We start from the raw sequence: 16,982 nt of genomic DNA on the forward strand, positions 1-16,982 counted from the left end.
GCTTCTGCTGATGAAAAGGGATGCATGCAATTTTTTCTAAGCTTGTTTCTGTTACTGCCCCGTTACTCTCCTCCCTTAGCTCTCTCTTTCTTCTCTCATCCAATTCATGTATAGTTTTCTGGCTTGGAGTTCCTGCATAGCTATTTTTTGGAGATTCCTGCTGAGATGTGCCTGGAGGGAAACTGTAGCAAAATGGTTTTAGTTGGTTGGGGTTTTTTCCCTGATATTGATAGGATGCTAAAAGACATTGTTCTTAAGTTTACAAAAAAGAACAGTGATGTTTTGTGCTACAAACCAGAATCTTGCAAATGGTGAATATACTTGTAAAATTTGCATTAGATATTAAAAAGTATTAATGGGGAGAAAAGGTTAGCATTTATATTGCATTGTTCAGTCTGTTAGTAAACTCTGTTTTTGCCTTGGGCAAATATGTGTGCTGAGGTTAATTACAGAAAGGATTAGTATTCTTGGGTAAAGTATGCTGCATTTTATAGTTTATGGAGTACCTTCTAAGGCATGAGCTAGTATTTAATTTGCTTGTTGATGCTAATCTGAAAGAACAGAAGAAGATCTGTTAGCAGCCCTTAATATTTTGCTCAATATTTTGCTCACAAAGATGGACTGAGAACTTTTAATTTCACTCCTGAAGAAACTATTTATACTGTGACCAGTAAGGGTTTTGCCTTGCACATTATACTGTCAAGTGCCTGTTTCTCACCTTGATGATGTGTTTGATGCACAGCTTAACTGCAACCTTTTTCAATTTGTTTTTAGATGTATGGTAAAGATGTATGCTGACAAATCTGAAGCCTATTATAAAACAAAAGTGGGAATTTGAGATATGTAAAATTCCAGTTTCACTCTTAGTGCTGAAAGTTTTGGTGTGCTTTTAAAGTGATATTTCCTCAGAAAAAAAAAAACATTTTAAGGTTCAACATTCTTAAATTTATTATAATTTATTGTTATGCTTTAATACTGTATTTGTCTGTTGAGAACTCGCTGGTGTGAGTTTTCTTTCTCTCATGTTTATAAATGTGTCTGAATTTTCAGAATGTGGTCCTTTCATCTTTTACCTTTGTTAGATGCTTAACTACATTAAATGTTATGAACTTAAGCTATACACGGCTCCATATGTAGAATAAGTGTAGAATATGTCCCTTATATTTGTTTTGAAATTGCTTTTCAGTCTATGTGAAATGTTTTAGAAGAAGGTAGCATTAAGATTGTACGATAAGATTGCACAAAATAAAATATAGTTTATATTGCTTTCTCGTAGCCAATCTGCATGATCGTTGGCGTGGTTTTAACGGGAATTAAAAGCTTTGTGTGGCTGTTACTAGTCACTTAGCTCTGAGCAAAGTTCTTTCCGAGTATTTTTATTTATTAGCATCTTTATTGCAAAAAGAAAAGTAGTATTTTCCATATGAATAAAGATTTAGTTTGAACTGAAATGCCTTATTCTTTGTCTTTTTTTAGTCCCACTTTGTTTGTCTTGTAAATATGTTTAGATTTGCTTGGACAGTTTTGGCTCCCACAATATAAGAAAGATAATTAAGCTATTAGAAAATGTCCAAAGGAGGGCCATAAAAATGGTGAAGGGCCTTTAGGGGAAGCCCTGTGAGAAACAGCTGAGGGCACTGGGTCTGTTCAGCCTGGAGGAGACTGAGGGGAGACCTCACTGCAGTTACAGCTTCTTGTGAGGGGAAGAGGAGGGGCAGGCTCTGATCTCTGCTCTGTGCTGACAGTGACAGGACCTGAGGGAATGGCCTGAAGCTGTGCCAAGGGAGGTTTAGGTTGGATATCAGGAAAAGGTTCTTCTCCCAGAGGGTGGTCAGGCTCTGGAACAGCTCCCCAGGGCAGTGGTCACAGCACCAGCCTGACAGAGCTCAAGGAGCATTTGGACAGTGCCCTCAGGTACATGGGGTGAGTCTTAGAGATGGTGCTGTGTGGGGAGAGGAACTGGACTCAGGGGTCCTTGTGGGTCCTTTCCAACTCAGCTGATTCTGTGATTCTGTGATGTTACTTGCATCATTGTAGAGCATAGCCAAGGAAGTGATAGCAATGTTTGCCCAAACTGTGAATTGTGCCATCTTGGAACTTGCAGCATCCTAGATTTAAAGCACCACACACTGCTTTTACAGTGGCAAGAATTCATTTGTTTCAACAAACTAAAAATATTTTGCTTTATTGGTACTTTTTGGTTTAAAATATTGTGGGGGTTGTTTGGTTTTTGTTTGTTTATGGTTTTTTGGGGGTTTTTTTTTAACTTACTGGCTGTTGTGAAAGCTTGGGCAGAGCAGCATTCTTTTCCTGAAAGATTTCCCAGCTATGTGTAGAGTGGAGGACATGAAACACTTTTGCACGCGCTGGCCCCATAACAAGGTCAGACCTGTGTGGCCTGGCCTGTGACACGTGAGGAGCAGCCACTGCTTTCAGTGAGCAGCTGCAGAAGGAAGTTTATTGTCAGTCTCTCATTCTTCCACTCAGTCTGCTGGCTTTGTGGTTGTCTACACAGACTCAGCAGGGAACATTTAGGCAAGATGTTTCTTGCCAGTGTGTGAAGTAGCTAAACCAGAAAATTTCATTCATACAAGTTATATTCTTAGGGGGGGAAATAAAAGGCTGTATTGAGATGCCTCAGACACAGGCAGGTTAGATGCACAGCTAGGCAGGTGAAAGGAAGTGGAAGGACCTGCATTTCCAGACCCCGAGGAGACAAGGAGCCTGTCAAATTTTGAGCATAGATATAGCCCAGGTGAACTTGGCCTGGCATCTGTCTCAATTTCTGAAACTTTTCAAAATGCTCGTTATTGTATGGGAGTCTTGGATGATGAAACTGTAGGTCATGTGCAACATGAAAACATGAACGTGCATGTGATTTAGGTGTTTCTTGCATATCCAAACTGTTTGTTCTAATTTGTGTTGGTTTGTTTGATTATTTTCCTCTGAGTGCCTGCTACTTTGTATCTGGGAAATAAAACCAGTACTGTGAAGAAGAAAAGTAATTTCCTAAAAGACTTATCACCAGTGACAGTTGGCAAAGTTGTGTATCATTAGATACTGTCAGTCCCAAAAATTTCTTGTAGCATGACTGGTTTGTACCTTACAAGACAGGGAATCAAACATATAGGCAAAACAGCCAGTTTAGAAATAAAAAAGGAGAGAGTTCTATTCATTTTAAGTGCCACCAGCATCACAGCAGAAAAAAATGCTGCTTCTATAGTTACAAAGAAATAGAGAGTATGAAAACAACAAAAAATGAATATAAAAAATAGGAATTTATATGAAGTATATGATAGTGTGGGGAGATGGTTTTTTTCACATGATATCTGCTGACTGTTACCACTGGTAATGAAAAATACCTACTCTCTACTTGGGAAGAAATTTTGCTTATTCTGTGTCCAGCAATTACTGAAACATGCAAGAAGGTGAGAATCTTCTTTTTGAGGCCATAACAATATGGTAAAAGCTTGGGTCGCATTTAAATTTTTTTTTTGCTCTTGAGACCCAAATAACACTACTGGAGGCTTAATAACACATTTTGAACTGTTGAGTTTACTACTGGAAAAGAAAAATTATTGTTTGCATAGAAAAGTTCACAGCTGTGTTTTCTGAGATTGGTTTGTCCACTTCTGAAAATAATAATGTGATATTTTGCTTTCTGTGATTTTTGCTCCAGCCCCTTGTACTGAGGACACTGAACAGTTGAGTTTAAGTATTTTTTCAGAGAATTGGCTGGTTTAATTGAGATTGTATAGTAAAATGTATCAGATTTGATATTCCTATAAATTAGCAATGTCTTTTGGCCTTTTTTATCTTGTACCTTTTTCCTTGAAACCCCCAAATGCTGTGGTCTTGAACATCTTGTTTGTCCAGGAGTCTTGGATTCTCTACAAGGTTACACTGCTAAATTCTTCTGGTATTTGAGGGGTGGAGGAAACACTGTGGTGTGTGTGTTTGTGCTGGAGAAAGGAGGGGAGACCAATGTATCCTGACACCAAGCACTGTACCTGGCAAATTATTTTTTTCTGCTAAAGCTTTCTAATGTGCAAGATGATTAATATTAATTATTTTTTGATTTGTTTTATTTCTGTACTTGTAGTCTGTTAGCTTTTTAGGAGGGGTCACACATGCAAAGACGTCCTGATTACATGAAGACCCACTCTTTGGTGTTTCTCTCATGACCAACACTTCCCTTTAAGGCTAAAATGCCTTCAGTTTAGGTAGTGCCTGTAACGTTTATCTTTTGAGCATTTGGACAGAAACTTGGCAACCAACATTTGATAGGACAAAAAAAAGGAAAACAAGTCAAGCATCACTTCCCATTAGGAAGTAAACCATTGTTTGATGGGATGAAGCACAAGATTCCCAGAAGTCATACTACAGATAGAGTAATTCTGCACACAGGGTTATTTTGGAAGTTAGACACTTAATGAAAAATATACATGCTCTTTTTTTGATTTTATAAACTAATCCTGAAGTGCAATAACCCATCTGCACAGCATGGCTGCATCAGTGCTCCCTGCCTGAGAGCCAAACCATTGGGGCCAGGGTGAGCAGCAGCTGCAGCCACAGTGCAGGATCTGAGCTCCTGAGCTGCTCAGGGAGAACTGGATGCTCTGGAAAGGGTTTGCAAGACTAGGGAAGTAGCTGATGGTCTGGCACCAAGGAATGAAGCACACTGTAAGGAGGAGTCCAGAACATCTGGGAATGTTCCTACCAATGTTAGTGCCAATATTTACTATTAGGCCAGGGCTTTGGTCTTAGAGATTCAGAACTAACATAAGTCTCGTCCTTTTTCCTCATCTTTTTTCATGGTGTCCCTATTCAAGACCAGGACTTTTGGCTTTTGATGAGCAACTGAAAACATCCCCTGTGCCCAGGTACAAACAGCACATTCTGTTTGTAGCATCAGTGCTCTTCGTCTTGCAGCAAATACTTCTCCAGATCTCTTCCATACTACTATGCCTATAAATTAAACTTAGTTGATGAAAAATGTAGAAGGTGATTGCAGGCAGCAGAAGAAACACAGGATGTGCAGAAGGCCTATGGGGAGCTTTCAGCAAGAGCTTAAGTGGGGGTAGGATTAATCTACTGAACTACTGAGCAACACCCATCCTGTTAGTGGTGGTCTCACTTCTGCCCAGTGGCTGCTTAAACATGTTCAGGCTTGTGTGAGAGCAGGGCAGGGCGCAGAGGGCACAGGATCAAGCTCTGCACTGTGCAGCTGTGTAAGGAAAAAGCAGAACTGCAGCCTGGGACATGCAGCTGCAGGAGCTGCTGCATTATGGTTGAGCATTTCTAGTGTAAATGCTGCCAAAGCATTGCTTTTATAAATTCACCAAGTTCTAAAGGGATACCAATGAGTTCAGAAGGGAGTGCAGGTTTGCAGCTTTAAAAGTTTCCAGTAGGAATAGGGCTCAGAATAATGGCTGTGCCTAAGAGAGCAATGGGAAGAAGTGCTCTCATCATGCAGAACTTTGTCCTAGAGCTGAGCATTATGAGGGAACAATAACTGACTTCAGCAAACAAATTATTCTTCCATTTTTTTTGCTATAAATACTACAGAAAAATAGCATTCAAGTGGGAAGAGCATATAAAAATCAAGTAAGTAAATTTCAGAATTAAGTGGTGGCTGTTGTTGTAGGCCTTGAATATTGTTAGAAAAACTTTCAGCTAAAGGCACAATGACCGCAAAGTGCAGCAAATATCAAAACTGACCATGTTTTTTTCATATTTGTAGAAGACTGTATACATAAACCTGCAGGAATTAAGCACTGCCAGTATGTCTGAGGGGTAGGACAGGCTTCTGTGTGGCACAGAGGATGGCCAGTGGGAATCAAAAGAAGGAAATCCACCCTTACTCTCACCTCTCATCTGATCCACTTATCTGTCATGTCCTGCAGTAGAGATATTTTAAGTACTCAAGGTAACCCTCATCCTACTGAACTTGGTAGGAATGTTTGCTGAGAATTATGTTCCAGTGTCTTTGGGGGATTGGACCTGAGCCTTGCAGATGAAAGTATAAAAATAAGACAAGCAAATAGTATAATTAGCTAATGTTTCAATATTCTGAATTCTAATTTAACAACTGTCTCCAAACATTTGATAGTGATTTATTTAATGCAGGTATCTGTCTATCTGCCAATTCAAGCAAGGGTCTAGCCTTCCTTTAAGTTCTTTGCCAATGATGGAGCTGTACATATGCTAACTTGTGCACCATGAAATCCAAAACATGCTACTGTTCCCCATCCCACCCGCTCGTTCCTGCTAGCCCTTATTGCTTCTGCCTTCTGAACTGCAAAAGGGGCACTAGTCTTTTAATGTTAGTCCTAGTGGAGAACTCTTGGTTTGAGCTTGGTGTTTTCCTGAAGTTCAGCTTCTTCCTTTTCCTAAAGCTACTTAATGCATTTCTTGGGGATGGGGAACAGGGGGCAAGGTCCCACTCCTGTTTTTTTCCAGGTAAGAGGCTCAGTCCTGTCTGACATCCAAGAAAAAAGGCTCACACAGTGCTCTTGGAGAAGGTCCATGGCAGAGGTCTTTTCCCAGAAATAGGTAAACAAAACTATTGGGAGTGAATGTAATAAAAAAGGCCAGGAGTTTCTCAGAAACAGTTTGGGAGGCAGGGACTGGGGAAGTGGAAGGGAAATCTTGTTTTTCAAAATTGTAATTTCAAGCTCTTTGTGGATAATGGTTGAGAATGTTGTAATTGCCTTTGAACTGTTGTTCTCAGGACTTGAATTCACTAAAAGCCAAATCACCCAGGATTGGGAAGTGATAATGGAGGGGCCACAGTTGAAACATGATTTCCTACCATTGCCACTTGAAAATCTGTATATAAGGAGATCCAGGTTTGGGGACAAAAGCTGTGGAGCAAAAGAAACCTCTGCTGCAGAGATTTAGAACACATTTCAAAGCACCCTTTCTGATGAAGGGGAGAGTGCCTGCCTTTCCTCTTGGTATAGCAGCACACAGGAGCCCAAAAAGCAGAGGTTTCACATTAAGGCGTAACCCTTCTCATGGTTACAGTGCTTTAGGTTACACAAGAAAGTGGTGGAATAAAGGAAAAGGAGATGAATTCAGGCTGTCAAAATATGTTCTGTGCTTCAGGTGATGTATTGTTGTCCTAAAGATGAAATCCTTTCCCCAGTCTTCATGTGACTGAATAAAAAAATTCAACAGAACAACACAAAAACTCAAATACCACCAACTCTATAACCAAAATCACTACTTAGCTTTTTTGCCTAAGTAACACAATTGAAACTTACTTTCGTATGCATCCAAGGACTGCACATCAACTAGTCACTCTTAATCAAGCTCTTATTTGCCTAGTCTAAGCAATGTATTCACTAAATACTTAACAAGTTCGTGGAACTGCTCCCAAAGCTCCGTTTTGCCATTGTTAAAAACTTATAACAATGTGCTTCTGCACTCAGTGTTTAAGATTTCCTAAAGAAAGAGTCCTGAATTGAAATGCTTCTCTGCGACTCTGTGCACATCTCTTCTTCTGCCTTTTTTTTCTTTTCCCTAGAAGAAATGTTTAAAAAACCACCATACTGGCCTTGGGGCACCTGGTGGGCACCAACCTGAACATGAGCCAAGCAATGTGCCCTTGACACAAATAAGGTTAATGGGCTACATGGCCCTACTGCAGGGAGTCCAGTGAAGGGTCATAAAGATGATCAAGGTATAAAGAAAAGGAGATAACTGGAGCATCTATCCTGTGAGAGTAGAATGAATTCTCTTCAATACAAGGCAGAGTCCTGCTTCTTTTCATCTTAGCTCCTGCCATCTCAGACCAATGGGACACCCTGGTCATCCTAAGTGGATATCCACACACAAGAATAAATCTCAGAACTTAACCTTCAGCCTGTCAAAGGTTTTTTCGCTACTGAAGAAAGAGCAAGACAACCAGTAGTGAAACGGAAAGGGAGAGTAAGCCTGACTGTTGTCTCCTGAGATTTTTAAGAGAACAGAAAATTAGTTATTACAGATACTGATTTTTTCCAAACTGGTCTTAAAATGGCTTATAAGACCTTAAAGTCATTTCTCTCTCCTCAATTCAGTGGCTAAGAGAGAGGTTTCCTCTCAGCTCTCTTAATTCCTTTCCCCAGCTGTCACCTTATTTGTCTTTTCAGTGCTGGGCAGCTCTGTGGTCACAGTGCAAGAGCTTTGCCCTCTGTCTGCAGGAGAGGTGGTTCTGCAGAGTCCCTCAGCAGAGGCCTTCAGCACAAGGGGGAAGAGGTCACAGCAGCATTAAACCAAATGCTGGCCTTAAACCCTTTCTTTCAAGCCCTCAAAGAAACAATCCATATATTTACAGAAGTTTTATGCAGGGTAGCAAAACTGTAACCATGATAAAGGAGTGATTTGTGGATGTGAGCCATCACCAGCTACTGTCAGGGTTACTGAGGTCACAGAGACAGGAAAGCATCTCAGCTGTTACAGGAATTAAATAAATGGGGTACAAATGGTTGTTAAAGAAGGGCAGCCACAGATCCAGTGGCTGCAGCAGTGCTTGGTGGGAAAGCAAGGCTTGCAGCACTACTCTGAATGAACAGGAATAAGAATGGAGGTCCTTGGAGCCATACTTGACCATTACTATTGCCACAGCTGACATCTGAACTAAAGAAAAAAAAAATTCCACAAAACCCTGTATTGAAAAATCCACAAAAATCAGCAATTCAATTACCAAGATTTAGGTTAACATAAAACTATTTTTGAGGACATAAATATTCTCCTCTTCTTGTGCAGCCTATTAACAAAAGGGCTAATACACCAAACTACTGTAAAGCAATAGCACCAGGACTGCTTGTATGCTTCTCATTCCATTACCAATTACTACAGACAACAATTTACAGAAAGATCTTACAAAATTCAAATTGATTCATCTCTATGCACCAGAGGGTTCCAGGAATAACAGATAAAAACATGATTTATTACACTGTACAAAACTGAATTCACAACTAGCAAGTGCAGAATATGGTACATGATTTATTTTTTCTGTACATTACATATTGTTAAATTTCATTGACAAACCCAAAACTTCCATAATTTCTCCTTTACCTGCTTAAGCCAAGCAACTAATTTTATTCTACAGGATAGAACAAAACAGCTTCCTGGAGAATTTATCATCTGATTAACTTGGCAGAAGGTGCTCCAGCTCAGACCGACTTTCAGTGTTTCCCATAGCCTGTCAGGTTAGAACCCCAGTTGGTAGCATAGTGTTCTGCCACTGTACCAGTCTAGAAACAAGCAACTGCATCCTCATTCAATTTCAATAATGTCTTCTTCTTAGAAGATGAATTAATGCAGTTGCACTTGTAGGCTTTCCAAACAGTATAAATGAAGGCTGTAGCTACCATCAGAAAGATTTCCAGTAGCCCCAGATTGGTGTCACAAGTTCTGCAAGATGTGCTAAGTTAGGTTAAATGTTTTATAAAGTCCTTAAGAAAAATAAATATTTTTGCATAACGTATGTACAAAAATTGGTTCATTTCCTTCATTCATATAGGTTCAACAGCAGATATAACCACAGTTATACTTTACTCACTAGCTCATAATAATTAATGCCACCTTCTTAAGAGTCTAAGAGAATATTGGCCTATTCTTTATAATAGTGCAAATTACATGGAGGTGTTTTGAAAACCATGGCTTATAGAAAGAAGGATTAACAAAAATATCCCTCCTTTGGTCCCTGCAAGAGTAGTTTAATTATTCCATGAAATTTTCAAAACTCCTCTACATAATTTTATCCAACTATTAAGGCGTCAAAAGCGTGGATTTGAAGTTGAGATTAAAGTGGTCTTTCTTGGACTTGAAAAAAAGTCCACTGGAGATTTCCTGACAACGAAATTTTCTTAATGTTTCTCCTTTCCTCCTCTCTATTCTGCAAAAAAGCAATATGTCAAATGAACCTCTCTGATAATCTCCCCCATATATTTTTTTAAACTACAGTAAAACATTACACTTAAATATATTGCACAAAAAGCATAACACATCCTGCCTGACTCTTCACAAAAATGGCCACAAACACGGGAGAACAGCTACTGAACATCTCAAAATTTAAAGAGATCAATGAAATGCTGAGGAGATACTGGCATGAGACAGGTGTTTGGATCACTGGCTGTGCAGGGATGTCCTGTATCCTGAAAAATTAAGAAGAAAAATAAGTAAGTTCTCTTTCCATATTCAGTCTCCCTCTGCCCTCAATGTAGGTAAAACAAACAAACAAAAAAACTAAAACAACAACACCACCACCAAACCCAAGAATAATTCTCTCCTTCTACCAAAACCAGAATCTGAGTTGGAGCCCTTGAAACAGCATAATCTTCCGTTATCCATTATAAGCATAACAAAAAGGGGAAAAGCCTCCTGCTTTGTTGAACCTAAATTATTTGTTTAATCAAAACCCGAAGTCATCTATTGCTTTGGGGGAAAATTAGTCCCTTGCTTTGAAAATGATGGACAGCAGTTACTTCCTCAAAAAACCTGAGGTGTGTTTGAATTCCCAGTCTTAAAAACTTTTCTACCTTGGTACATTTTCCCCCAGTCTTTCTTTCGTCTTTCACTCCTACCTTTCCCCCAAGGGAAATGAAAGAGCTGCCTTAAAACAAAAGTTGGCACCTAGGCAAGGTAGGAATAGAGAAGCTAGGCAGGGTGGAAAGGCTTTGTCATTACAAATTCACTAAGCCTGCAGTGCTTTCTTTCCTCTTACAGAAATTTGATCTCAGCAGAACTGTCTAATTATTTAAAATTCAAATTCCTCTATGAACCAAAAAGTTTTTTTACATCTTATTAAAGCCCCCTAAATGAGGGAAATGCAGAGGTGTAATGACAAGAAGTTCCCAGACAACTCAATAGGAGAAGTTAAACAACTTCCCAGTGTTGTTGTAAGGCTCAGAAGTGTCCTCACCAGACTTTAAGGAGTGTCTGTCCCTTTTCCACCAATGTTGGTAAATGCACCATGTAAGGCAAGAAAACTAGATAAATACATGACAAATAGATGACAGACTACTATGGTCTTCATTGCTTTTGTTTCCATAGGAAATAAAATTACATGCAATTCAGTTAATAGAAGGAAAGAACCTCTGAGTGATTTTTTTTCACTGCCACATTCCCACCCAAAGTCTTTGCAGCACCCAGGTGAAAAACATTCTAAATACAGCACAGCTTTTCCAGTGAATATTGTTACTTGATAGATTTATTATCTGTGTTTTTCTGTTAAGTCTATGGAAGACTACAAGAATACACCAGGTGGAATCACCTCATCATCCTCCTCTTTTTAATAACTGCCTTAACACCACCTGAGAAACAGTTGTTAGATTCATGACACAGAGGGAAAGACAAACACACACATAAAAAAAGACACACAGGAAGAGCTGCCTACTGGGGGAATCTGCAGATGAGAAAGAACAGATGACCAAGACCTAAGAAGTGTTCAACGTAACACCTTCCTCTTGAGATGACATCTGCAAGGAAGAACTGCACCACACCAGAAAACATTTAAAGGTAGTTGCTGATGGACTATTACCTTCTCTAGCATTGCCTTGTCAATGTCATGTCATTACATTCCTAGTTTCCAGGAAAAAAAACACCATCAGAATTATAATTCTGGGAAACAAGGTAGGGTTTATCCTCTTTTAGTGCTTACTTGTACTCTTGAATATTTTAGACTGAGTTTGTAATATGCTGCTTTCTCTGCACATCATTATAAAAACACTTTTGAAAGTTCTACCCAGTCAGGAATTACTGGTGCAGTAAAAATCTCAGATAAACAGTTATTCCTGTTTTTAGTTATTGAAAGCACCATAAATTTAACAGTTAAAAAAGTGATGAGGACTGAAAAGAAGAATCACAACTTTCTTGCAATTATGAGCATTCCTCATTTCAAGAGAAATACATTTTCATTTTAATTACGTTTAATAAAGTGTTAAAATAATTTGATTTCAATGTTTCAAAGCTAAAGCACACTTCTTTCAAAATAAGAATAGGATTCCCCAAGAGGAGTATTTACTGGCAAATGTAGTTGTTTTCCTCAAAACTTAGCATAGCTAGACATTAGGAAGGTCTGTATAAGTATTTTCACCATTGCTTCATTCAGAAGGCAACAATATAATTGCTTCCCTTGACTATCTCAAGTGACATGCAGCCGGTTTTGGGGAATTTCTTTTCAGAGAAATTCTCCATAAAAGTAAATACAACTACAGCGTTCCAAGTGCAATAAAATCAATTTTAGTACCTTTGTATGAAAGTTATCTGAGGTACATGTTACTCTTTAGATTTAAGTACTGAATTAAATACATCAGGGAATGCAGAAAACAGTTTATAATAACCCTGAGTGCAGAGAAACCTATTTCTTAGCAAAATCTGTCTGATTTCAATGACACCTATGCTCATTAGAAACTGAATTATGGCTCCTAGTTTAACTGGCATTCAGAGGAAATACAGCAATAATAAAAAACAAAATGATGAAAAACTGAGATGGGAAGTCATCACTCCCTTTATCTAAAAGGGAAAAAGAAACAAACTATTCCTGCTGCTAAACTGATGTGCAGAAACAAAAATCAAAACAAAGAGCACCAGACGATTAGAAAGGAACACATTATTCACTTTGACACTGCGGAACAGTCAGCAATGAAAACAGACGAGACGCAGGAAATACCTGGAGTAACAAAGCAAGGTGGTAGTCCTTTGAGATCGTGAAGAAGGAAGCAGGAAGGAGAGCCATAAAGTAAAAGAAGCAGAGTTAAGGTTTGTTTAAGCAAAGGTTCATAAGCCATTTAGAAAAAGTCTTTTATTCTTGTGGTGAATCACAAGTAGCTTTGTGAGAACCAAAATCAGCCCAAGTTACAAGAAGACTAAAACCAAGTGTTATGCGAAGTGATTACTCTGTTTTCATAAAGCCCTGGAAACTGACGGAAGAAAAGGTATTTCAGCTTCTGTGGCCATAAGATAACTGAAAAGTTCTACTAAGTAAGCAAATAGGAAAAAGAAAAGAAAATAAAAGAATGTGCCACAATTGCAATGGTGCCTAGTGGAACAGAAGAAATAATATACATGAAAGAACTCAGAGGCATTGCAAAATAATTAGTCATTACTTTTGAACTACTGAAATTATGTGTTTTTTCAGTTTCATCATGGATAAATCCTTTAGCAAGAAGTCACTTTGAAAACAGACATTTGATATGCAAATTTTCTTATGACTCCCTCCTAACACAGAAGAATACAAAAGTCACTGTACTTCCAACAAAGAACTTAGGAGGCTCCTACATGCTATATATAGATTTACTTTGGTTACAGATTTTAGACAAGTACAAGGAATACAAATGCCTCTTCCTGAAAAATTCCTAAAGACTTGTTAAAAACCCACTATGATTATTATAGCATACTGAAAAAGTGAAAAGCCATTTCCCTACTTTAACAGTTCAATAGGTAATTCAATTCAGCAGCCATCAGTCCCTTCTTTTGCAAAGCCACCTTCGAAAACAACACAAAACAGAGGGCTCCAAGAATTTCCTGTATGTAGCCTTTCACATTGTCAGCAATTACATTATATTATCAATTTCATAAATTGCTGAAAATTCTTCTCATCACTAGCTAGGCCTGTGCTTTTGTGCTATTTCAGACCCTTCTGCCTTTGGTTCTTAGAAAATCCTAACTCTCAGCATGCTTACTCAAAACTACAATTTGCTTGCATCAAGGATGTCCCTTAGTGTAAATAATTTCCGTAAGTGGTCTCATGCTTATGCACCACTTCTCTGTCTCCAAAAACAATTTATGGAGAGCAGTCACATTCCTTGTTAGCTTCAACACAGCTGAGTTTAGAGAAATTATTCATTCCTAGTCTTCTTCAGGTCCTGATCACTTTAGTACTTTTTTCCTCTGCAACTATTCCAATGTTTTGCTTTGTTCTTTAATGAAGAAAGAAAAATAAAAAGATGCCTTATGAAGAAGTCTTCAGCTCTGCCTGAAGCTCCTCTGAATGACCTTAGAAACAAAATTTGTCTGACTTCTGAATTATACCATTAAAAGAAGAAACAAAATTTTTACATATTATCAGCTATCTGAAGAATACAGTGCTTCCATTTGTTTCAAGATTCAAACACTTGCTACTTTTCCTCTGTAAAGTAACTGTGATTTCCTCCTTTAAAGTTTGAATTGGGTAGTAGTATTTTTTTTTTGGTTTTTTGCTTTATTTTGGGTTTTTATTGCTATGCATTATAGACAATTGTATGTCAAGCACTCATATGCATATTTAATTTAACAATCTTTCTAATCAAGTATGATACTGAAAGTTGAATAAATTGTCAATTTGAAAAAATTTCTGATTAAGAAATATTTTTGCCTAGCACAGGATTTATCTAGAATTAAAAAAGTACCTCCTGTCCCTTTGCCCCTCACCTATGCTTTACTTCTCACCTCTCTTTAGCAAGCTTGGGAAAGAATATAGACACAAGAGCACTATCTTTTTCTCCATATAACTGAGTGACCAGCACTATTTGACCCACATTGCCCTTTAAAAAGAGGGACAGTATTTCAGATGAATAGTTAACTTGTGCCTGCTAATAAGAGTGCCAATTATGCATAAACCAATTCATTTAAGAATCTATTTCAGCCTGATCATCATTTATTTTAAGACAGAGACGAGGCTTAGATGCCAAGAACTAGAGATAGAATACTGCAATGAAGGCTCATAGAATGATCAGGCTGGGAGGCACCTGAGGAGGTCTCTAGCCCAGCCTCCTGCTCAAAGCAGGCTAAGCTGAGAGATCACACCTGGCTGCTCTGAGCTTTATCCAGTCAGTTCCTGATCACATCCAAGGATGGAAACTGCATCAGCTCTATGGTCAAACTGTTCCTTTGCTTGGGTGACCTCATGGCAGGCTCTTATGTCCCCCTGGAGCAGTCTTCTCCAGCCACTCCTCACAGGGCAAGTCCTCCAGCCTCCCTGATTAAATGACCCTCACCTGAACTTCATCCAGTTTATCAGTATCTTTGTTGTGCTGTGACCTCACTGGCTGCAGTATCCCAGATGGTCTAATGAGTGCTCCATGAAAAGGGATTATGGCTTTCCTCAACCTGCTGACTGCTCTTGTTAAAACAGCCCATCCCAAACACCTGCTCCAGTATTTTTGTGCAGAAGCACACAACCAATCTATAACTGCACTGTCACTTTAAGACCTGCTCAAATTTCTAGGATGAGGCAGTCAGGACTGAAATGGTGATCTAGGAGGTAAAGCTCATCAATGCAAACTACCTTTAGAACTTCCTGTGATGTGTTTCAAAGAATTTAAAAGTCCAAAACAAGCCCTGTTATTCCAGCAGTAGATTGGAACAGGTATCTTGTCACCTTGACTACTACAACCTACCAATGGAATACTACTGTATTCCATGTACTAGTGGAATTCTACTGTAACCTGCCTCTTACTGTCACACCATCTCCAAAGTTAAATATTTAATTCCAAACACATTTAAAGTAGTTCTTAATATTAGAGACTTGCACTTTCAATTATACTAAGATGAAAATTAGGGAAATTTTGTGTAGAAAGCATTAACTTTACAGAGTGCAGGCAGACAATAGAGAAATCTGGATACCAGAAATGCCCATCTAAATGCACCTGAGCACTTACCTTTGAAATTTCCCCTTTCAAAGAGAGGCTTTACCCTGCATATTGAGCTACATGCTAAAGACTTATTCCACTGTAATGAAAGTTCTTAGTCCTTATTGACACAGATCCTTCAGAAAATACCCAGGCTTTTCACAGTAGAAGCCAATTCTGGATACCTGCTTTCCTACTACTAATTTTGCAAAACATTAGTACCTGGAAGGGCTTCCATGATATCAAAAGTACTCAACTTCAAGATAACATGATGAAGGAACATGCTATTTCTAGGAGGATTTAGCTTATCCTGCTAAATAGCCTGGGGTTTTAAAAGGAAAATTAAAAAGCCTCACATTGACATACAACTTCTAAAAATCACAGAAAGATGACACAAGAGCAACTAATTTTATGTTAATTAGAATATGAGAAATGAGTGTATTCCAAGAATTCTCAAGCATTTCTTGCTCTTTGCTGCCCACTTAATACTACCCATATCTGATTTTTCAGCTGTAAAATTAAAGAAGTCTCACTATCTAGAAGGCTCTGTTACAGTGCAACACAGTAAAAGCAGGATTATGTAATCACACACGTTAAAGAAGAGAATGCCCTACCGAAATTAAAATCATCCTGTAAGACAACATATGCTTCATGGTAAACCTCAAAACCAGGGCAAAACACACTCTGAAGTTTTAAACATTCATCCAAGCTTCACACGGGACAGAAGCAAAAATATAAAAATACAGAGCTCCACATCAATGTGGTAGGAAAAAATAATAATTTTTTCTCATTAGACATATATTGATTACCATGGCATCATTAAAAATACTAACTTTAGACTAGGATCTCACAACTTTCCATAGGATGAAATTAATAAAAGTAGACAGATTAACTCTTTCCACGTGGCACTTTTCATTGCAATTCTAAGTATTGAGGTTATCAGATATCAAGAAATAAGAAGGCAAGATTGAGATCAACTTTAGAATTTAATACATATTTTATATGGAAGTTTTATATATTATTTTAAAGTTAGATATTAGTTATCCAACCACCTTTCACATGAGAAAGCTGGTAAGATGACCTTAATATTTTTCCTTGCAGATGATCACCAGTAGCTGTTTGAACTTATTTCTGATTATCTATTTCAAAGCTCTTACCTTCCAAAAGAGAATACTACAGTGTCGACAGAAATGCAAGGTGTCCCCATACTGTTCCTTTATTGGGTAATATTTCTGAAGTGCAAAGTACATCAGCTTCCAGTCAATGTGACCTTTCTCTGACGGAATCAAATGCCTACAAAACTAGACATAAAATTAATATCTTCCTTTAAAACTGTTGTAGTCAATTCAGGTGAAGGACAGGGGAAGGTGGAGGGAAGAC

The 16,982-nt window shown here is 38.3% G+C and overlaps 1 protein-coding gene across 3 annotated transcripts in view; it reads right to left on the reverse strand.

Annotated features, from left to right (window-relative positions):
• Positions 1-8,974: 8,974 nt before the first annotated feature.
• FBXO25 (F-box protein 25) overlaps positions 8,975-16,982 on the reverse strand; it is a 30,661-nt gene continuing 22,653 nt past the window's right edge. For 2 of the 3 annotated variants that reach the window (XM_033055829.2, XM_033055831.2), the window contains 2 exons: positions 16,760-16,903; positions 8,975-10,148 (listed from right to left, as the gene is read on the reverse strand). In XM_033055829.2, coding sequence (XP_032911720.1) covers positions 10,059-10,148; positions 16,760-16,903 — 234 coding nt within the window. In that variant the 3' untranslated portion in view covers positions 8,975-10,058. Of the gene's footprint in view, positions 10,149-12,664; positions 12,692-16,759; positions 16,904-16,982 lie in introns of all 3 variants that reach the window. The other variant, XM_033055828.2, reaches the window with a different exon arrangement.

Source organism: Catharus ustulatus, chromosome 3, assembly GCF_009819885.2.
Source record: "Catharus ustulatus isolate bCatUst1 chromosome 3, bCatUst1.pri.v2, whole genome shotgun sequence".
Classification (NCBI taxonomy): domain Eukaryota; kingdom Metazoa; phylum Chordata; class Aves; order Passeriformes; family Turdidae; genus Catharus; species Catharus ustulatus.